This window comes from Crotalus tigris, unplaced genomic scaffold (genome assembly GCF_016545835.1).
Source record: "Crotalus tigris isolate CLP2741 ecotype Arizona unplaced genomic scaffold, ASM1654583v1 scf7180000024302.2721777, whole genome shotgun sequence".
Taxonomy (NCBI): domain Eukaryota; kingdom Metazoa; phylum Chordata; class Lepidosauria; order Squamata; family Viperidae; genus Crotalus; species Crotalus tigris.
In genome coordinates this window covers 1,602,088-1,624,595 of record NW_024100474.1, presented here as the reverse complement: position 1 = coordinate 1,624,595, position 22,508 = coordinate 1,602,088, and the positions used below count along the sequence as shown (strand labels likewise).

The following is a 22,508-nucleotide window of genomic DNA, read 5'->3' as shown; positions in this document are numbered from 1 at the left end:
TCAGGCAGGTTAGACTATTAGAAACTGTTACACCCATTAGTGGATTCTTCAAATTGGAGAATTGGAGGCTCCCAGCCTCTTATTTATTCTTTTACAGGGGATCCCGTCCCCTATCTCCTTTAAACAAGGGGGGGGAAAGTATTTTTCTTCCCTATTCTGGGGGATGGTTTTTTCCTCTCCTTATAGCCCAGCAGCCAGCTGGGTCTCCTTCCCAGCCCCTTTCTGATCACTGGAGGGGAGTGGCTTCTCTCCTTCTCTGTAGCTCAGCAGCCAGCTGAGTCTCTTTCGCAGTCCCTTCAGGCCAATCCATCGCGGGACACGAAGACTGCCTCCGTCAGCATTCTAAATCATGCGGCCGCCATTTTGAGGCCCCTCGGCCTTTTGCTACTTGCTGGTCTCCATCGACGCTCAGACACTCGCGGCCACCATTTTGAGATCATTTGGCCTGCAGCCTTTGACGAAGCCTCCTTTGGCCCAGCTGAAGGGCCGAAGTCAACAAATTAAGAGCGCTGCGGGCGAGAAGAGGACGACCCTCAATTTTCCTCTCTCTGGCTGCCCTTTAGATACGGAGGCCCTAATAAAGCACCCTGAGCTCTGTCGCACCTAAAAAACATTAGGCGCAAACCAGCCAGCCTCTCCTCTTTGAGCTTAAGGGACCTTAAGACATTAGAACTTCTCTGGGGAGTTTCGTCCTACACCGAATCCAGGCCTCGATCGCCAAGACTACCTCTCTCTCTCGCCCCCCCCCCCAGGGTTAGGTGCGACCGCCATTTTACGAGGCATTAGTACACTAAGGAAGATTCTAGAATTGCCTCACAGTTGCGAGTGCCATTTTGTGTGTTCTGGTCATAAATCTAGGACTGTCTGGATAGACTGCTCTAATTGAGATAAGATTTTGCAATCACAACAAGATTTGTGGACCCTTACCAACTTGCTGCCAAAAGATCTATTAGGCCCTGCTTGCCTAACACTCCTCACCTTAGCCTCTGCCACTCTGCATCTAGTGGTTACTTGCAGGATCTGACCATTGCCACTATTGTGAGATGTGTGTGATTTCATCACCACTTTGGCCACAGGACAGGCATACGGATTTGCCTTGGTGACGAGCGCCTTGAAGCGCCCAGCGTGAGTCCGGCTTAGCCAGTGGGCCGGCTCATGCTAATCCACATGCAGTCAGTCCCTCCACGGGGGGCAACTGACGTTTCTTGCAGAGCAAGCCACTTCCAGAGCCTCATCTGGGACACTTCTCGATCGCCATGGCAGACCTCACTGAGCTACAGTCTTTGGACACAGACATCCAATCCAGCCAAACTGATCCGGTTCCAGAAGCGCCAAAGGGAAAGGCCAAAGCAAAGTCCAAATTTGGCAGGAAGGCAAGTAAGGCAAGTGACCAATCGCACGCACAGAGCCCTGGAGAAGCAATTCTCCCAGGCCCAACGCTTGTCAGCTGGGCAAGGACATACATCTCTGCCCCCCCACCTGCAGCTCCTGAGGCAGGAGTGCAACTACTGGCTTCATCAAGGGCGTGGTCACTGGAGTGTGAGTATCAGCAGGTCTTGATTCAGACCTTTGGTCAGGGAGGACCACCCCTCTTTGGGGAGGACCTCGAACTGCCAGGCCCCTCCATGGCACCCACAGTGACATTCACACCGACTTCTGCGGGGCTTCGACCTCCGCAAGAGCCATCCTTTACCGACTAGCTGCAATCATTGATATCGCAGGCGGTAATTCAAGCCATGGCCTCATTGGGTCATCATCAAACGTCACCCATACCAAGGTCCTCATCAGCACCCACTACCTCATCACGACCTACATTCGATCGTACCGGCGTGGTCTCACCATCCCATTTACCTGAATCCAATTCTTCCAGCGCTTCGGATTATGACAAAAGTGCAGACCGATGGTCAGATTGTGAGGAGTCTCCACAAGACTTCCAGCCCATGGCAGAGCTCTTCAATACTTCTCTTTTTCCTTTCTTACTGCGCAGGGCATGTGCAGCAGGGAAGCTCTCCTTTGACCTGGTCCCCACCCCAGAGACCTCCACCGGTCAAGACATGAATCCACTGTTCTCCGAACCAGTAGTTAGGTGCCTACAAATACCCTGCCCCCCCCCCTTATTCCTGAAGAATATTCAGGGACAATGGGAATCACTGGCAGCTCAGCCATCCCAGGGAGCGGCTGAGCACAAGATTGTTGACATGGCCCAAACCTTGACAGACTTATTGGAGGTGCCCAAAGTGGATGAATCCCTAGCTCCACTTTTCTCAGCAGCCAGTCTACCAGCAGATGTCTCTGACGCCCTTAAGGCAGAAGATAAGAAATCTGAACTAGCATTACGCAAAGTTCACCAGGCATCTACATGGGCAGCGAAAGCGGCAACCTCCACCTCATTCTTCGCTAGAATTTTCCTTATCTGGCTTAGGCAGCTACAAGACAGGATTCCCCTGGAGGAGGTCAGAGTACACCAGGACCTGACCAAACTTATAGCAACCACTGAGTATATGGCAGATGTCTCCTTATACTCCACCAAACACTCAGCCCGAGCAATGGCTTCCAGCGTAGTCGCTCAGAGACTTCTCTGGCTTAAAAATTGGAGGGCCGAAAGCAAACACAAGTGGCGAGCGGCCACTGCCCCTTTCAAGGGAGGCAGATTATTTGGGGAGGCATTAACTCCGTACCTTATAGAAAACAAACAAAAGCAGAAGGTCATCTCTCATTTGACAAGGAGAGCTAACAGGCGCTTCCTCCCCTATGGCTGCCGTCAAGTCTTTTTGGACTGGTGCTACGGCAGAGACGGGGCAATCATACCGGTCTTCAGCTCCCAAAGAAGAATGTCCATTTGACAAGACGAGTTATAGGGACCAGTCCTGGTACCAGACCCAGAACAAGTCTTCGTTTCGTGGCAGAGGGAGTCATCCCTTCCGTCGCACCAAGTGACTTAGGGGGGACCCCCTCCCATTGGTGGCAGACTCGCTCTTTTCATCCGCCAATGGGAAAACACAATCACAGACTCCTGGGTTCTGCGCACCATAAGAAAAGGACTGTCCCTGGAGTTCAAATCCACGCCCATAGACCATTTTGTCTCTTGTCCAACCATGAGAAACCCAATAAAAAGAGGGCTCATGGAAGATGCCATTCGACATTTACTGAGCATCAAGGCCATAGAGGAGGTCCCCCTGAACCAGGCAGGACAAGGGTATTACTCCATCCTATTTGTAGTCCCCAAATCCTCAGGGGGATGGAGAGCAATCCTTGACCTCAAAGGTCTGAACCTCCATCTCCAGTACCGGAAGTTCAAAATGCAGATGCTCCATTCCATTTTGGGCAGTGTCAGGCGAAGAGATCTCATGACTTCAATAGATCTCACAGAGGCATATCTGCACATTCCCATCCTCCCGAAGCATCGCAAGTTTCTGCGGTTTTGTTATCTCAACCGCCACTTCCAGTATTTCATTTTTAATGTGTGCCATTGTGCCCGCAGTAAAAAATGATAATAAAATTTATCTATCATCTTTCTTTCTTTCTTTCTTTCTTTCTTTCTTTCTTTCTTTCTTTCTTTCTTTCTTTCTTTCTTTCTTTCTTTCTTTCTTTCTTTCTTTTTAACCCAGCCTTGAATCGGAGATGCCAAACTTGTTGGAAAACCCATAGTAAAGAAAGTTATATCAAAAAAGGCTTCTGAAAATTTATTACTTGTACAAATATTTGGATAGATCTTCATATGAATTTAGGAAGATAATCTTATATTTCTTCTTCTTTTGTATATCTTCATTTTGCAGCATTCAGTTTTTTTCCCTATCATTTTTTGATCATCATACCTTCTGTTGCAAAGTTTCTTGCTCCAGCCACTTTTATTGCCTTTTCTAAGGCAGATCCAAAAGTTACAAAAAGCTGAAAGCTTTTCCAGATTTCTAGATCTTATGAGAACTGATGGTAAATAAGTGCTAGGAGGGGAAGTAGAAAAAGTGGACATGTTGATGTCTTTGTACAGTATTTAAAGCAAAATGTAAGAGCAGGTTGCAGACGTTTTGCAGACATTCATATTAGGTTCTACTAGAATAGTTTCAGCTTGCTTTTAGGAGCCTCCCAATAAATGCTAGGCAGAGGAGAAAATTGTACAATGGCTGATTTCTTATTTTTTAGAATATCAAGTGGAAATATAGTGCCCATGGATTGGAATTAGACCAAACATTTGTACTTTTATTTTTTACTGTTTCCTACCCAAATGGAACTATGACAAATTATGCAAAAGGTGTCAGGCCTCTGCCCATCTGGCTGCTCATCAGCAGGAAACTCTCAAACCTGGACAGAATGGGACCAAATCTGGTGTGACAGGAGAAACCAGCAAAAGAAAGTTTGAGTTTGAAATTAAGCTGGATCCAGTCAGGGTCTGAGGAGAAAAAAAATCAGAAAAAAATCCCCACAGCATCCCTATGGGAGAGGCATTTGTGCAGCAGTTTGCAAAGCTTCTGACTGCTTCATTCTTAAACATAATGTGACCCAGAATAGATAGAGCTTGTCTTAAAGGGTTGGAGAGGTTTCCAGAAGCCATGTTTTGCCTACCTTGTTCAGAATTTCTGATTTATTGTAAAGGTAGTCAGCTTCTCAAGGTCATCACAAAACAACATCCAGCATGATTTTCAGTTCCAAGACTAGGCTGCATATAGGCTCCCTTAAGTATTCTTGGAAAATAAACATGGTGGGTGAGTAACATCCAATGATGTGTTTGATTCGGAAAAAGAAATATAAAGTAAGCTGGGGTGTTAAAAAGCATTTTGCCGGAAGAGCAGCCAAATGGGATATTGAGAAGTAAAACCTCAGCAGTTTGCCTTCTGGTAGATGTGATTTTGTGGATTATCCATGGCCACTGTGGTATGCATTTTTGGAATGCACAAATCCCTCCCCCATCGGACAGCTAATTTAGAAAAGTGCCATATCCTCAAAATGCAAATCTATCCACAGTAGCCAAACTAAGATTGTGTATCATTGTTCTAAAATACAAATTCAGCTGTTAATTTGAATGTTGTTCTGTGTGGTATATGGAAGATTCCCAGAGAACTTACAGTAGCATCCATTGGTTGTGTACATGCAGCACTCTGAACCCAGAACCACCAGGCTAACAAATTATAGTTATTATGGTCCTATAACAAGCTGTTTCTAAACAAATAAATCATATGAAGGCTTAACATGGTTGCTTAGTTTTTAATTACATTTTAACCTACTTTGGTTGGTTGTATGAATCCCATCAGTATTCCTCTTTCACCAAAGAAGAGGATTTTCTTTTCTTTCCTCAAAATATCATGCAGGTTTATTTTCATGAGCAGACACACAGAGAAATAACTTGCATCTTTCTTCTTCTTGGGAAAAAAAATACCCAGATTCACCTCCCATCCACTTTCTTATAGAATTGCTCTGGCCCTCTTCTGAGCAGCCGGCAACCGTGCTAAGGGGGCTCTAGTTATCCTTATGTGGGTTGGGTTTGTTGTTGTTGAGGGGGATGTTCTGTTGGCCCCTCCCACAAGGGGGTGGTGGCTGTTGCCTAGCAAAGAACCCAGAATACACAGAGGTGGGACTACCAGAGAACAAAGGCAGGTCTGTTAATATCTTCCTCTTTCTTCTCCTTTTCTCTCCCTTCCTGGTCCGGCTGCCTTCAGTAATAGCTTGGCCTGCTGCCAATGGGTCATGTGGCCCAAGTTGTCCCCTTTGTATCTGCAGCACCGGGGCAGACTGCTCCAACCACTGTTATGAGGTAAGTTCCATGTAGGTGCGTTGTATGTTGGATTGTCTTTTCTTTGAAGTGTAGATGAATCAGTCAGCCTGGATAGTTTGAATTGGATAGTTGCTATGTGTTTCTCACTGAACCAGGCAATGGCTTGGCAGAGGAAAATAATCAGAATTGTTTGTGATTTTAGTAACAACGAATAGAAGGCTTGGTGAGACTGAGCAACACTTTTCCCTGCAGTGTCTATAATCCTCTCCTTTGAATCTTCATTTGCAAACTTTATTTGCACAGCTAGATAAAATTCATATGTTGTATTGTGTGATTGTGAAAGTTTACCAGCTTTTATTTGTTGAATGGTATGTTTCCGGCTTGTTATCCTTGCGTCACTCTTCTTCCAGCTTGCTTTAGATTTCAAGTATATATAAATAGAGTTAAATATGCTCTCACGTGGATAATAATTTTAAAAAACCCTTTATTTCGTAGTAATACCTAGCAATTATATTTTTCAAAGATGTTCATAAAGATGCCTGCTAATGATAGAGTCTAGATTGGAAGTAGAATCATTTTATTTTTAAGCATGTTGAACAATTAACTATCACAAATCCTAACACTAAACCTTTGCTTCCAAATCTCTCCCTCTTCAGTGAGTAATATCCCTGCTTCTTTTTGGCTGTGGTATAAGGATCAAGACCACCACCACCACTACTACTATTCCTCTTCCTCCCTTTTCTTCTCTAAATTGTACTTCTATTTACTTAACCTCAGAAAGTTTCTCTAATGTAGAGACTGCAAACAAAAAGAAAAAAAAATTCCCGGTACTTTCTATTACTTTACTGGAAACATTCATTCCTGTTTGTTCATTCTGGATCTCTAATCACTGGGAAGAAAGTCTAATTCCTTATAGTTTCTCCTATGTTTTTAAATGACAGTTAAATCAGCCTTCTGGATTCCTGGGGTTATGGGGGCGGTGAGAAAATGTCAGTTTTGATGTAACTGCCATCTTTACCTCCATCTGCTCTTCCCAGTAACATGCTGTGCACCATTATTGCCATTTTGCACATTCTGCAAGGATGTGCAGTCTTCAGGTATGGTGGGAATTTTCTTTGTTTCCACTTTTCAAATGAAAAGATTAAATGGGAATAAGATCTTTATTCAAATACCACTTTGTTGGTTTAATCTTTCAGAATCTATTGTCTAAGTAACCTGTGGTCTTTACTAATCCCTTTATTTTTTCTTCCTAAATGGAGGTAATACTGAAAGATTATGTCCACTATGGTGTACCCCAGGGAGGAGAAAATGGACAAGCTAAGCCAAGAAGAGATTATCTCCAACACCAAGCTGGTGATGCAAGGGCTAGAGGCCCTTAAAAATGAGCATAATTCAATCTTGCACAGCCTACTGGAGACTATCAAGTGTCTGAAGAAGGATGAAGAAGCCAACTTAGTACATGAGAAAGCCAACCTGCTGCGCAAGTCAGTGGAGATGATTGAGCTGGGACTTGGAGAAGCTCAGGTGAACTACAGTTTGTAGATGAATCAAAAAAAGCAACCAAATATAGACAATCAAACATAAGGATTCTAATGTACTGTCTAGAACAGGCATGCTTACTAAGTAAACATGGTTATGTGCATATCTTTTGTTTATGAAGTGCAGAATAGTGAAACTACCAGGCACAGAACACATTGGTAAATACTGTATTTTCTGAATGCTGGTTTGCAGTTTTATGATTGTATGGATGGGATTGAAATTGAATAGGTGTATGGATAGAATTGAGACCTGTATATAGTAATCAATACTTGGTTATGAGCGGAGAGGACTTAAACTTTGAGTTTCCACTTTTTGTCCATCCGTCTAAGCATTGGCTTTTTTTTCTCTTTTGATTTAGGAAAAATGGGATTAATTGTTCAAAATAGCAAATATATGTATCTATTCAAATTAAGGACATCAGTATATCGGGTTTAGCCTTTGCAAATGTTTATAATGCAGGGCATACAAAGCTGATATGAATGAGATGAAGTATCCAATCATATTTGTTGTTCCTTTTCCTCCTTTCTGGCAACATTCTTTTTCTCTTTTTCCAAACAAAAAAAAATTAAAATGAAACAAGCATCTAAGATAGTTTATATTACACAACACTGGGTTATGGTCCAAACTCATTATTTTGCAGTGTTTAAAAACCAATTCTCTGTACAATTCTACCTTTGGCTTGTTCCAAGGCCATAAGAAATATGCTTACTAATTTTCCTACAAGTCTTGGAATTCTGTTTGGTGATATGTATGTTTTCTTTTCCTCAAGAGAGACATTTCTCCTTTTTTCTCTTGAACCAGGTCATGATGGCACTGTCAAACCACCTGAATGCCGTTGAGTCTGAAAAGCAGAAATTGCGGGCCCAGGTGCGCAGGCTATGCCAGGAGAACCAGTGGCTACGAGATGAACTAGCAAATACTCAGCAGAAGTTGCAACGCAGTGAGCAAACTGTGGCACAGCTTGAAGAAGAAAAGAAACATTTGGAATTCATGAACCAGCTGAAGAAATATGATGAAGATGTATCCCCATCGGTGAGAATCTATGGGATAGAGCATCTGTGTTTACTGAAAATTTCTGCATACAAAATAAGCTAGTAATAACTTTCTCAGAGTTCCTAGTAAAACTACTTTGAGTTTGCCTCTACTGGGTATGACAGGCACAGGTTTACCTACCCTTGAAATTATTATCTTGAATTATCTTCCTGGGAAAAAGAATATTGTATCATTTGCATCAATGTTGGGCATAAAAACTTTGCAGTACTAGTGCATAATGATCTCTCTCTACCCCTTTCTCTTGGTGCTTTTCTATATTAACATTTCAGGAAGAGAAAGAAGGTGATTCTACAAAGGATTCTTTGGATGACTTGTTTCCAAATGAGGAAGAGGATCAGGGACAAGGATGTAAGTTTCATTCTTTCACTCTTCCTTTGGGGAGAGCAGACACAAATACTGTATGAACTGCTTTTGAGCTTGACTTCCTCCAAATATTCCATTTGGCTGAAAAATTAAGGATACAAAGAAGTGACCATTCTTATTGGTATAAATAAACGATAATATAGCATTGCATGCTGTGCCTCTTTATTTATTAATGTGATATGTATTTGCAGTACCTCATCAACACAGCAGTGCTGTAGCAGCTGCTCAGCAAGGTGGTTATGAGATCCCAGCACGCTTGCGTACACTACACAATCTGGTGATCCAGTATGCATCACAGGGACGCTACGAGGTGGCTGTGCCTCTTTGCAAGCAAGCCCTGGAGGACTTGGAGAAGACTTCAGGACACGATCACCCTGATGTAGCCACCATGCTCAACATCTTGGCCTTAGTATATAGGTGAGGAATAGAGAGGTAGAAGGTACTTGCTTTTTGTGGAGATGGAACAGCATCTCAGGAACAGAAATGGAAGAGGGAGCATGAGGGAGGTCAGTGTAGTCAACCTGTATTGTGGCAACTCTATTAAGATGGGATGTTATGTCTGTGCAATGTAATCTCCCTATGTTTGTGTCATGTTTATATAAATTGTTGTCCCTCTATTTTAAACAGTATCTGCATCTAACATTTTGTTGCAGGGATCAAAATAAATATAAAGAAGCAGCTCACCTGTTAAATGATGCATTGTCTATTAGAGAGAAAACTCTTGGTAAAGATCATCCCGCAGTAAGTGGCTATTATTTCTTTCACTTCAAGGAGGATCCAAATATATAGAAATTGAAAAGTAATTGTGTCATTGCCTGGTCAAGTCTTCTGATTCCCAGGCTAATCCAGATTTTATCCATGGTAACTGAGGATGATCAGAATAATATATCTGGAGGGCACTAGATTGAAGAAAGCTGCTTCTGCACATGCAGATAAAATAGACCTAATAAATAAACCACAGGAAGGGAATCTGGCCAACCACTAATGGAGTATATATGACTATAAGAGGCATTAATGAAGAGGTACAGTATTAAGAAAGAACAAAGGACAAATGAAAAAATATCTTTTGACTTTTCACTGAGATGGAGCAAACTGAATCAAAAGTCTACCTGTCTACATCTTTGTTTCCTAAACTGTAAGGCAACATTAGGCAAATAGCTTTATAAGGAAATCAAAGCATGTGATTACAGTAGTGACAGTTGGGCCCGAATTTATAATTGTTTTATATTCAAAATAACAATACATATGTTGCTTTACAAATTGTTGGCAAAAAATACGTGGCTGAATAGAGCAACATGATTTCTTGAAATAATATCCTGCTGAGAAATGGTGACACAATTAGGGTTCTGTTTCAGATATCCAGTTACTGTTAATGTTAATGCTGTCAGCTATAACAAATTGGCTCTCTAAGGAGTATCATTTTTTTATGTCCAGTATTTGTGTGTATGTGTGTGTGTGTTTTGATTCTTCATTAGTTTTGGTGCAATTCTTTCCACATCTCTGTGCAGGTTGCTGCAACCCTAAATAATCTAGCCGTTCTATATGGCAAAAGAGGGAAATACAAGGAGGCAGAACCATTATGCAAGCGGGCACTGGAAATCCGGGAAAAGGTATTTTTGTCTTTCAGAAGCTTGAAGGAGGAGGGTTTAGGCTATGGGAGTGAACGTATACAACAACTCTCACTGCTGGCAATTCCTACAATAGATGCCTGTTTCAGAAAAGAAATATATTTTTGATGAATTGTACCCATAATGAGTCTAATATGAATACAATATGAAGCCATGTATACAAAATTCAAGTTTCTAATCGTATTTTTGATACAGTTTTCCCAGGAAAAGAAAGGTTTTGCAGAATTCCCAGAATTTTATAAACTATTCTTATCTGCTTCGTTTTCAGGTTCTAGGCAAAGATCACCCAGATGTGGCCAAACAGTTAAATAACTTGGCTTTACTATGCCAGAATCAGGGCAAGTATGAAGAAGTAGAATATTACTATCGCCGAGCACTGGAGATCTACGAATCCCGCCTAGGGCCTGATGATCCAAATGTTGCTAAAACAAAGAACAATCTGGTGGGTCTCTTTGTTGATGTGAGAACAACGGAGGCAAATGATTATCTCAGATGAGGGGTGACTGGCTATGGAATGTGTTTTTGCTACTTTTATAACAAATAAAATACTTTTATATCCCTTGTACTCTACTAGGCCTCCTGCTACCTGAAACAAGGCAAATACAAGGATGCCGAGACCCTGTACAAGGAAATTCTCACCCGTGCCCATGTGAAGGAATTCGGCACAGTTGATGGTATGTACGTCAAAGAAGAAGAGGGCAACATGTGCAAAGAGACCAAGTCTTAGAAGGAGATCGAACCCCTTGAATGTTAATTGTGAAGGTTTCTCAAACGTTCCATAATTGTTAGGACAGATGTAATGCAGGAAAGAGAACTTCTTGGCAGAAAGTAGGAAAAGTACACTATTCATAAGTAAATGAACTACTGATCTGTCTTGTTTTTTGTACATGGAAATAGCACTCTATCTCTGGATAGGATCAAGAGCCTATTTTTCTTTTGGACACATTTTGATAAGTAAATGATACACAATCTGTAAAGATTTTTAATTAGCGGTGAAGTACACTGTCTAATCTCTTGTAGTTTGCTTATCAAGTCTTTGCTTATTTGTTTACAAACAAGGGGAAAGGGATATAAAAGCCAGTATAGCGGACCTTCCTCTGAAACTACCATTAGGAGGCATATAGAGACCTTTCCCATCTTCTTATCTTTTCTCTACAGATGAACACAAGCCTATATGGATGCATGCAGAAGAAAGGGAGAAAATGAGCAAGGTGAGGATGAGAGCAGTGCTCTCACAGGCATTGCAGTGCCAGCCTAAACCATCAAGTAGCTGAAGGAACTCCTGAAGGACAATTGGGAATAATTTTAGATTAGAAAAAAATTAACTGAAAAGAAGGACACAATCGTATAGTAAAATGATGTATAGTGTAGAGAGAGATATAAAAACCCTCTCTCAAAGCCCAGGGTTATGCATTTAAGCTGAATAGGTACAAGATGGATAAAAATAATCACTTCTTCCTATTGTAACCTTGCTGCTAAGAGTCCCAGTTCCAGTGGGACAGTAGAACTTTTTCTTCAAAATTGGGTCATATGTATGCCTTTTGTCAGTTTTAGTTGATATGCCCACTGCATACCTTCCTGGGAAAAAACTAGCTTAGCGGTCAAATTGATCTATGAAAGAACTCACGAAGATACCATATTAGCCTTGTGTCAGAAGCGTTGCACAGACTTTCAGTTTATTTCCAAGTGAAATGTGAAATGCCAGCTGTTTTTAGACCTTTATCACTTGGGTCTAGGCTAGTGAGAACGCTTCTTTTCTATAGGATTCCCCATCCTTCAAGAAATCATCAGTTGTCGAATTGTGTGTTTGATGGTTAAATCTTTGGATTCCAGGTCTTTGAAATGTACTGCCTGATGAGTAGAAGAATATATCATTTTTGTTTTTCTTTGAAAAAGGTCTCAAACCTATATTTTTTCAAACATGTAAAAATGTATATTCAATAATTAAATATAAGCTAGAGTATCATAAAATAGAGTATAGATAATCAGCAAATAGGATGGTTTTGAAAAGGTTGTACAAATTTATAGAGAATGTAATCATTAATATTAATAGATATCAGTTATTTTCAGGATCAGAGCCAATAGGCCTCAGAACCAGTTCTTGGTAAGCAAAAATATAAAGAAGGAATTCTTCTTTCCCTTTTATGAAGGTATTCTCATAGGCATGAGATTGTGGGAACTAGATACTGTGCTATTCAAACCTTTGATCTGAATGAAGACAGTTTTTCCTATGTTTTTCAAGGTTCTGTGATGTGAACTGGAAGTGTTTGTCCTATTCTTCCCATGTCTTGCATATTTTCTCTTTGTTGTAGTGGATTCCTTAGGACATACTGGAAAATGGACGATGGAGGGATGTCAGCAGGTTCTGGGCCACAGACATTTCGGAACCAGAATGATAAAGCTTGCTGTTTTGAAGGGCCATCTTTAAACTTCTTAGATTTAGAAAATTTAATTATTAATAGTTCCCTAGATTGGGAGGAGAGAAAGTTAAGTTGAAAAGCCTCTGCGCACTAGAGCTACACAAATCCAAAGTCCTTGGCTTTGAGCTTCTGCACCTCACTCTTGGAAAATGGTCCATTACTATGAATAGAATAGAAATTTGGTAAACTTCTGGGACATTTTGAACTAATGTGCTGAATACATCATAGCTGTTTGCAAAGATGGCTTCGTTCTCTGTTTTGTCTTGTGAAAGCTGTTGGAATTTTTATTTTATTAACGTAAGCTAGTGACTGATAACTGCTTCCAGCAGTAGAGAAAAATAGATATCTATTTCCTGGATTTTAGTACTTTATAGTATTTAGTTTCCCAAATCATTGCTATGATTGCTAGGCAGAATTAGCACTGCTTATCTTATTGCTACCTATTTGCCTTTCTGCACAATGTCTTTCTGTGAAATAGGTGGTTTAACAGGGGTGAAAAGGACTACATATGAATGTGCATGCATGTACTAAGTGGTACTAGTTAAAATATGTCAGCTGTTCTTGATTTCTGCCTATTAGTGCATTGTTACTTAAGTCATTGGTTGCATTTGTTAACTTGGACACATCCCATCTACTGACTTGGATACAAAAGCTGACTGTACCCATAGGATCATGCTGAGAAGTCTCTGAAATTAAGAACTCTTCGTGAAAGACTGTTAGTTTTTTATTGGTTTTCCCTGAATTTTGAGTGGAAAAAGACCTGACTCTTCATCTCTGGCATGTGTGAGGATTTTCCTGATACCAAAAATGATACCATTAAATCAGAAATCTTCTGAGTTCAAGAGATTGGTTTGGACTCCTTTGATTGTGTTGTGTGATTTTATGTATTTGTCATTTTGTAGTAGCAAGCATCAATTTACCTTCTAATCATTTTAATATCAGGTACTTTTGTTTCTACCAAACTTTTATGTCATAATTTTCAAACTAATAGAAAAAGATGCCTACATGAAACATGATATTGACACCTTCTTCTTGAATACAGCTAATGGGATTTGCAATGGTATGTCATCCCAAAAGCAAACTGGATAATTTGATAAGGAGAGGAAAAGGCAAGGCAGCTGTTATGAGTGCAAAAGGTGTATGTATAAACAGCAGACTCGCTGATCGTCAAAAGTGAATTTAGGTTCTCATTTGTTGAAGCTTAGTAAAATGCCAAATGAATCAATCTTTGGGAAGAATGAAACAGATGAAAAATATTTAACAAATAAATAAATCAGTTAGATTTATGATTTTCAAGTATTTATCTTGCTAGAAAATATTTCTGAGAAATATTTAAGAAAACCTAGACAAGGAAACGCAAAGTATTCAGAGTTTAATATCCATCCATTTGTCTATGTAAATTAGTATCCCAATGTGATGCAAACAATAAACATTCCATCTAATAACTTTTTCTTTAACAGCTAAGTTATATCACTTTTTCTTAAACACAGAAGTGAGCTGGAGCACTTCAGCATGACAACACAAAAGATATTTCCAAGCAGTGGAAAGAAATTAGATTATATGTTATTACTGGAATAATAGAGTATTATTTTAGTAATGTATTTATTCAGTTTCCATTGTCTTGAATGTCTTCTCCCACTAGACTACTTGATTTTTTTTTGTATTTCATGTTATTAAAGGGCATAAAAACCATTTTACTAGAACATTGCTTTTGTCACAATCTATATAGCCTAATGATGTCATAAATATGATGCTGTCCCAAATAGAACTAAATTCTATCTTACACATGGAATTTATTTCCACATAAGTGTGAAAGAATTAGATTTCTTTTCATTCCCTATGGGAAATTTGGGGATTGTAAAAATAGAATGAAGATAGCTAGTTACCATTCCTGTTGGGATGTTACATAAATAAACCTTGTGGGTTTTTCAAATTACATTTTATTAAGCTTTTTAAAGAGGAAAACAGAAAAAAAGGAGTAAATAAACATGTAGTGAATAAACAGAATTTGCAAGTATTGTAGTATTAGATTATCTTTTTCAAAATGTCATTTATTGGTTTTAAATAACTGAATATATTGTTTGGAAAATAAGTCGTTTTATAATCCAACAATGTATCAACAGTAGTGGTCAGCACAGTGTACATCATAAAGCTGAAATAAAAAATTACAATAAACTTTATCTAAGGCTACTGAAGATCTGTTCTAAGAACTTAGAGTTAGAATTTGAAATTTCAGATAGGGCACAGTATAGAATTATACTTAGAGCAGTTTCCAATTTGAAGGAAATTTGCAGATTTATTTTTGAAATTACAAATATATTTTGGACATTGAAGCTTACTCTCACAACTTAATTAGCCATTCTGCAGAAGAAATAGTATTTTCTAATCAGAAGTATAGACTATTGCAGCACTTACATGTACAATGTTACTTTTGAATATTTTGGGGAAATACAAGGTTAATAATACTTAATTTAAAAAATATAAGATAGGTTGAAAGGAAATTCAACTTCTAGATTTTTTTTAGAATTTGTTTCATTCTGGTATAAATTATTCACCAAAATTGTTGCGCTTTCAACATAGCCACCAAATATGAAAAAAAATCAACTGACCTGGCTGTTAAATTTCCAATAATTTTTAAAGAATGAACTATCTATTTTAGTAATCAAGACTAGAGTTTTGTAGCAGAGGTAAAATGCCCTAATACCAATTTTTTAAAGTATAGTATTCAGTGTAAACTTACTGTAGTTTTTCCCACTGGAATTCCCATTGTTATATATGAATTACTGTATCTAGATTCTGCATTCATTTAATCATACAGTCTTTAATTTGCTCCAGTTCTAAGTCATACATAAAAAAACCTTTTTGGAAATAGCTGTAATCATTACATTTATAATCTTGGAAGATTGTTGGTATTGTGAAGCCACTGAGATGGAGAACAGAAATCAACTGAGGAGAAAAATTACCTGTATTGCAAAAATATATGGATGTCAGCTCCTTGCTCTCTCTGTGCAATGTTCTAACCTTGTGTTCCAAGTCAGCAATGAATAAGGCTGAGTATTGTTCATAACCATAGTTCTTTTTCCTCAAATTCCTTTCCTTCAAATCTATCCTGGAAATGTCCTAATAGCATATATTGAGCTGCAAATATATTTTGGTATCCTATACAATACTGCTTGGCCTACACAGGAGTGGCTGAAAATCAAGTTACTTTATATGGGAAAGATGCGAGAACTTATTTAAATTGTGTGTACATAAAAATATGAATATGTTATACATCAAAATAAAATATTTGATTCTGGATGAATGATTTTGCCTGTCCTGAAAACTCAGCAGCAAAATGAAACAAGTTAATTGCAGGCTTTAAATGAGAATAAAACATGATACAATAATTCCACTCTTCATTAAATATTTTTTTTCCTATCAAGTGGGAGGACGTATTATGAACTACTTGGGTTCTGTTCCTGTTGGGCTTGTAACAGGATTCAAAAATGGAATCTGACATCTAGGCTTCCTGGCAAAACCTGATTACCTTTTCATAATACATGCATGTCAGAGTACATATATTACATAACTTCCAAATCCAGTCCCTAGGAACTCCATGCAGGACATCCTGAACAACTGTAGTCAATAACTGAGCTAGATACAGTAGAACTATATGGCAACTATCTGTGTTTCTAACTTATCTGCCCAATACATTTGATATTTCAGTGTTAACTTTTAATAGCTTTAGAATCATCTAGTTATTAGGGAATTGCCTTGCCTGAGGGCATTTTGAAAATCAAAGTTGTATGCTATGGAATTGATGACTGAGCTGGAGTCCTTTCAGAAAAAGCTAAGGATAGAAAAAATTTCAGTCATAATTTCAATAGAAAGTTGCATGACAGGATTCTTATGCACAGAGTTCACACTTATATGAAGCTGTGTTTTTAACCTACAATCCCACAAGTTTCTCGAGCAACTGTATGAGCAGAAAATATTCTCATCAAACATTTTATATACATTTAATAAATGTTTTATATGAAGAAGCTGAGAGAACTATCTTTATCAATTTATGTCACACAATTTACTAATTTAAGGGGGGGGACTTTTGTTAGACCATATTTCTGCTCTCAAATGCACTCCTATAATATATGAGCTTAATGATCAAATTCTTTGCCATACCTATTTTTAACTTTGTAGGTCTGTTTTCATCATTGGAATTTTGCTACAAATCAATATTTGTAGTATCTCAGGAAATTTGGGGGAAATTTAAATCCTGCCATTCTGACCTCTGAAAAATGGAGAATTCTTTCATACCATTTGGCATTAAGATGCCTAGGAGCTCTTGCTGTGGAGCACTAAGCATATCGGGAAGATGTTCCTTATCTACTTGGTCAAGTCATATTTTAGGAGAACTAACCTGCAAATAACCTTTTTCTTCTTAGGTTAAGATGGAGCCCATCCTTGGGTCATATTTATACTATCATGCTTGTATGAGTCTATTGATGTGATCCCCAACCTGATTTCTTTCATATGTATCAGAGCTCAGTTCCCTTAATTGCTGCCCGTGCTGGCTTTGGATTATGAAAGGTGAAGTCTAGCACAGCAGAAGGCTCTAGAAAAACAAAGATTTCTCCTCATAGTTGGAAAATTAGAGGATCCTATATTTCTACCGAGTGTTAAACAAGTGCATTATTGTTTTTATTTTTCCCATGCATGCAGAAAGAGAAACAGAAATGCTTGCTCTTGACTTTGATGATTGTTCTGAGAAATCTTTCCCTGTTGCCAAATTCTTTTCCAGAGTAAACATGGAGAAAACATCCCTTATGCAGAGTACGGTGGCTGGTACAAGGCCTGCAAGGTCAGCAGGTAAGGCATGGTATTTGCTTATGTTTCTAAACCTTTTATGTTATTCTATTTCTGGTTGTAGAGGTTACAGAGTCCTTTGTGAGTTCCACGTTTGTTCACCAAAGGAATGTGGAAAGGTGACAAGAAATATGAAGGTGGGGAAAAATATTTATAGGTTCATGAGGATGGGAATGCTGTATATGATTTGTCTGCAAATGCTTGGAGGGGGGAATGACAAAGGGTGCCCAGGAAAGCTGCTTTATAGAGCAGCCTTTGTCCTCACCACAGTCCTCCCCCCTCCCCTTTCAGATGCTGCCTGTCTGGTATATATCCTCTCTGATGTGCATGCATGCATTTAAATCCTGATACAGAGCAGTGGGGGGAGGGGGGAGAAGATGAACTGCTTTGTAAGGCCATTTGAATCAGAGAATCCTGGGTTCAAAAGGAGTGCAATCTCTCCTCCTTAGGACAGACTGCATGCATGTCTACTTCATTCTATTTCATGTCATGCTCCCCTATATTCTACTGACTAGTCATATTAGGAAGGGGTGTTCTTTTTAATATAGGACTGTTGCTCTCTTATGTATTAAAAAATAAATCATTTGAGATGGAGCTCCTTCCAATTCCCTCCCGTACACACCTTCTATGTCCTGCCAAAAGATCAGATTGTTTGGGCTTTTGTTCATTTTAAGGTCCTGTGACCAAAAATTAAAACAAACTATGACAGCTCTGCTCTATGAATGCCACGTGCCTAGTGCCTCTTGGAGCCCACGCTGAAATGAACGTAGAGGGCAGTGGCCAATACCTAAGCAATGGGGCAGGGTGCCCACAGTAGTCTTAAGTAGCTAGTGGGAGTTTAGTAGATCCCATCCTGACCACTTCATGAACCATATCATTGGTGAACTCCCCACAGTAAGGTGGGGATGTGTGGAGTTGTATCATGTCTCTTAAATACAGTTATCATGGTAATTCTTAATTTTTGCAAACCTCAACCTCACATCTTGTTTCCACAGAACAAAGTGATTACCTGGATTGTGCATCAGTTGCAAGGGCGGCTATATGGGTGCAGGAAAAGATACTGCTGTTGTAGTATCCTCACTACATATAGGCTCACATGCATTCTGTATTACATTTTGTCTTCAATGAAAATAGTATAATTGTAGGAGCTCTATGGAGCAGTATATTCATTCATCAAAGATAACTTGGGCTTTAGTGATCAAGTTACTCCAAAGGTAAAGAATGATTGTTAATTTCAGTTTTGCACTTTTTCTTGAATGCTCCTCAGCCCCACAGTGAATACCACTCTGCGGAACCTGGGTGCATTATACAGGCGTCAGGGTAAACTGGAGGCTGCAGAAACTTTAGAAGAGTGTGCACTACGTTCCAGGAGACAGGTAAAGCCAATTGTGACTCAGAAAACATGCTGGCATTGTGCAAAATGGAGAACAGGTAGTCTTCCAAATAAAAGTTATTTTATCCTCAACTTAATAGAAATTCCAAATAAAAGAAAAGTTGCATTTATATGTATACTCTTGAAACAAACGTGGAAATTAGATTAGCCTTAATTGTAGCCACCTTTCAGAGCAGCTGAAAACCATTTTTTCCAAGGAGCACTTGGGGCTTGGGGCCTGCTTTTTTGGATTGATTTTTCTGATAATTCTTTTGTGAATGAAAAAAAAATTATTGAATCTTAGATATTTTATTTGTTTGTTTGTATTCTTATGAAATGTCTTGTGGGAATCTAGCAGGGAGGGAGGGAGAAGGAAGGAGGGAGGGGGGAAGGAAGGAAGGAAGGAAGGAAGGAAGGAAGGAAGGAAGGAAGGAAGGCTAAATAATTCAGATTTGAATGGTATCTTGAAAACATTTTGAAAGATACTGAAGTGCTGGTGAAATTGTCACTGTAAAATGCTATTAGAGATTTCCTTGGTAATGACAGCAATGGTATAGTTAAATGTAGTTAGTGTGATTAACTTTGCTTAACTTTGTGCAATTCTTCTCTTTAGTCAGCAAAAATCACAGAGCAGACAGAGTTGTCTGCTCAGTTTTGTTGTTGTAAGATATAGCCTGCTAACTAGTTTATGCTAACATTGACAGAAGCCTTCTTTCTCTCCAAACTTTAAGCAATTTATAATAAATAAGAATAAAAAGTAAAACAAGAATAGCATAAAACACCACAAAATAGGGAATCTTCTAACTCTCATAAACCTAAAAACTGCAGGACAATTAAGAACTTCAAAATAAAACTCTAAGGTCCTTAGCTCCAAATGCCTAGCAAAATAAGACATCTCTCTATGGTATGAAGAGTCTTGTTGATGCTGTAATGTTATTCTGCTGCAGCTGGTTAGAAACTATTCTTCTTCTTGATGGTTATTTCTATATTTTCAGGATATCAGCTAACCTCAATAGATTCCAAGGGGGATTTTCTGAAATAGAATTCTTAATGTGCAAAAAACAGTATTTTCCATTTTTATTTTTTCAAAGCAAACTCTAATTTTTTAAAGCAAATTTCTACACACTGAAGTGATTACCACAATTTCCACACATTAAATTACTCAATGGATTAAATAGGCTTAGTAAGCACAAATATGTACAAGCTTCACATATAGCCCAAAACTGCCCTTTTTCTTTTTGCTTCATTTTTTTTTCTCTACATGGGAAAAGAAACCTCTGTTAACCCACAATTACCTGCTAATAACTTCCAAAACAAGCCAGGAATCAAGTTAATTTTAAACCATATTTTCCAGTATCCCTTTTTTAGAAGCTATTATTATTTCTCAGTTTTGGATATAACAGTAAGTAATGACAACTACAGCTTCTAGTTCACTTTCTTTAAAAAGCAAATGTTAGAACAAGATTGAAGCAGCTATGCGCAAGTGCCTATAACCTGGATGTACTTTAATCCTTCCTTGTTAAATCGGGATTTAATTCAGCAACATTTCCTTAAAGAATAGTAGCCTTTGTTTTGCTGCATAATATTCAATAATCCAGAATGAACTTTCTCTCTTTTTTATTTCCATTCAATCATGTCCAGTTCTCAATGACTGTCTGTACAAGTCCCTGTAGTTTTCTTGGCAAAGTTTTTTTTAGAAGTAGTTTGTCACTGCCTCCTCCCTCACACTAAGAGAAAGTGACTAGCCATACTCACCCAGCTGGTTTGTGCCCGAGGCCAAAACTAGAACTCTTCTGATCTTCTGATTTCTAGTCTTATGTCTTAACCATTACACCAAATTGGCTCTCTTTTTTCTCTTGGAACTCTCAAAAAATCTTCTTTGTCTTCTTACCAAAATCATGTCCATGTCTTATTATTCTTTTTCCCTTTCAGGGTATTGACCCCATTAACCAGACTACAGTGGTGGAAATTCTCAAAGAGGGTGATGGCTCTGAGAGGAGGAGGAGCCGAGACAGCCTGGGGGGCAGCATCAAATACGAGAATACCACAGATGGTAATGAGGAAGTGAGTATGGGCGTGGAATGGAATGGGGTAAGTACAAGTCCACCATCAAGAGCCACCTAATCCAGCCAAGAGAGAGAGGGGGCAGTAACTCCCTGAATTCTGTGCTTCTTTGCTGCCCCCTGGCATCTCAGGGAGCTGATAGCCTGTCGTGGCATGCCCATCTTCATTCATTCTTCTGCATGATCTCTGCCCATTCCTCTTATTGCCACTTAGGTAGAATCAGGAAAAATCCTGCCTAGTTTCTCTGTGTTTTTTTCCAATCATTCAGAATTGCTGAGTATGTAGAAGAAGATGATGAAAATGAAAAAACAAAAAGCAACTAATCTTAGGCACTTTGATCTTCTGCACTATGGTTTCATAGTAGGGAATGGGGAGGGAAAGTGGAAAAATTGAAAGAGATAACTTTACTGTCAGAGAAAGTACTTACAGTTTGGCCTGGATTACAGATAGAGCGATACTTTAAGAAACTGGTTCAGGGGTAGGGACAGCAGTATTTGTAGATGTGTGCATGAATGGTTGAAAGGGTGGAATGAATGGGTCAAACTTTATTTTTTTTCCAAAATAGCAAAAGGCTACCCATATCTTATTCATATACTTATTGATACATAAGCTATACACATGGAGAAACACTCTTCTGCATTTGTTACAGGAGAACACGTGCTAAAGTAGATGTCACTATCCTCTACCCTTCTTCTTTGCTGCCCTTTCTAGCGTCATGATTAGCTTGTTTCACTAGAGCAAAATGTTGCAAAACTGAGTAAGGAAGACCATTGAGCTGGCTCAGAATATATCACAAAACATTTTCAGTCCTTGAAAAATGGTTGTCTCACTTCCAGTATTGCAACATTACATCCAGTTCATAAATGATAAAGCCAGTTTTTAATTTAAAAAAAATCAATCTGTGTAAAACTAGTTTTTTAATGAAAAACAACTAAATTTGTTTATTATTTTTCTCTCCCCCAAAATTTGTTCTGTCCTTTAAATACAGAGATCGATATTTTGATTAACATTTTGGAACCAAAAACCTAAGTTGGGAGGAAAAATACCATGTATTACCACCTTTGATATATCTGTTTTCTCTAAGCTTTATTTTAAAATAGATTGAGCAGCAAATAATTTGGTCTCAATTAATGGTTGTGGGAGGGTATGGACCATTCATTATTTCTGTGCTTTGGTCATACTAACAAACACTTGCTTGATTGCTCTTTAACTCTTCACACTCTACTGATCCCTTATCTGCATGTGCTTCTCCATTCCCCATCTATCATAAACAAATTGCCATGACAGCCAATCAGCATCTAGGTGTCTTGCTGTCTTGATTGTGGATTGTACCCAGAAGGAATACATTAAAAAAAACTTACTTGAAAGAAAACCTGAGCCTCCTAGAATTATGCAAAATAGCAATACATGACATTTGAAGGGTACTTTCCAATTAGAATTAAAAGCTATGTGATATACAATATCCAACTGAATAAACCACTTCCAGTTTTTCCCTTATTCTAGGATCTTGGAAAAAC

At 38.8% G+C, this 22,508-nt stretch overlaps 1 protein-coding gene across 7 annotated transcripts in view; it reads left to right on the top strand.

The window, feature by feature from the left end:
- KLC4 (kinesin light chain 4) overlaps nt 1-22,508 on the top strand; it is a 76,177-nt gene that overhangs the window by 29,569 nt on the left and 24,100 nt on the right. For 4 of the 7 annotated variants that reach the window (XM_039324565.1, XM_039324566.1, XM_039324564.1 and 1 more), the window contains 13 exons: nt 5,652-5,746; nt 6,967-7,231; nt 8,048-8,278; nt 8,569-8,647; nt 8,854-9,079; nt 9,316-9,403; nt 10,171-10,272; nt 10,559-10,732; nt 10,865-10,964; nt 11,449-11,501; nt 17,491-17,558; nt 18,823-18,931; nt 20,860-21,018. In XM_039324565.1, coding sequence (XP_039180499.1) covers nt 6,983-7,231; nt 8,048-8,278; nt 8,569-8,647; nt 8,854-9,079; nt 9,316-9,403; nt 10,171-10,272; nt 10,559-10,732; nt 10,865-10,964; nt 11,449-11,501; nt 17,491-17,558; nt 18,823-18,931; nt 20,860-21,018 — 1,638 coding nt within the window. In that variant the 5' untranslated portion in view covers nt 5,652-5,746; nt 6,967-6,982. Of the gene's footprint in view, nt 1-5,608; nt 5,747-6,966; nt 7,232-8,047; nt 8,279-8,568; nt 8,648-8,853; nt 9,080-9,315; nt 9,404-10,170; nt 10,273-10,558; nt 10,733-10,864; nt 10,965-11,448; nt 11,502-17,490; nt 17,559-18,822; nt 18,932-20,859; nt 21,019-22,508 lie in introns of those variants that run through there. The other 3 variants (XM_039324569.1, XM_039324571.1, XM_039324570.1) reach the window with 3 other exon arrangements.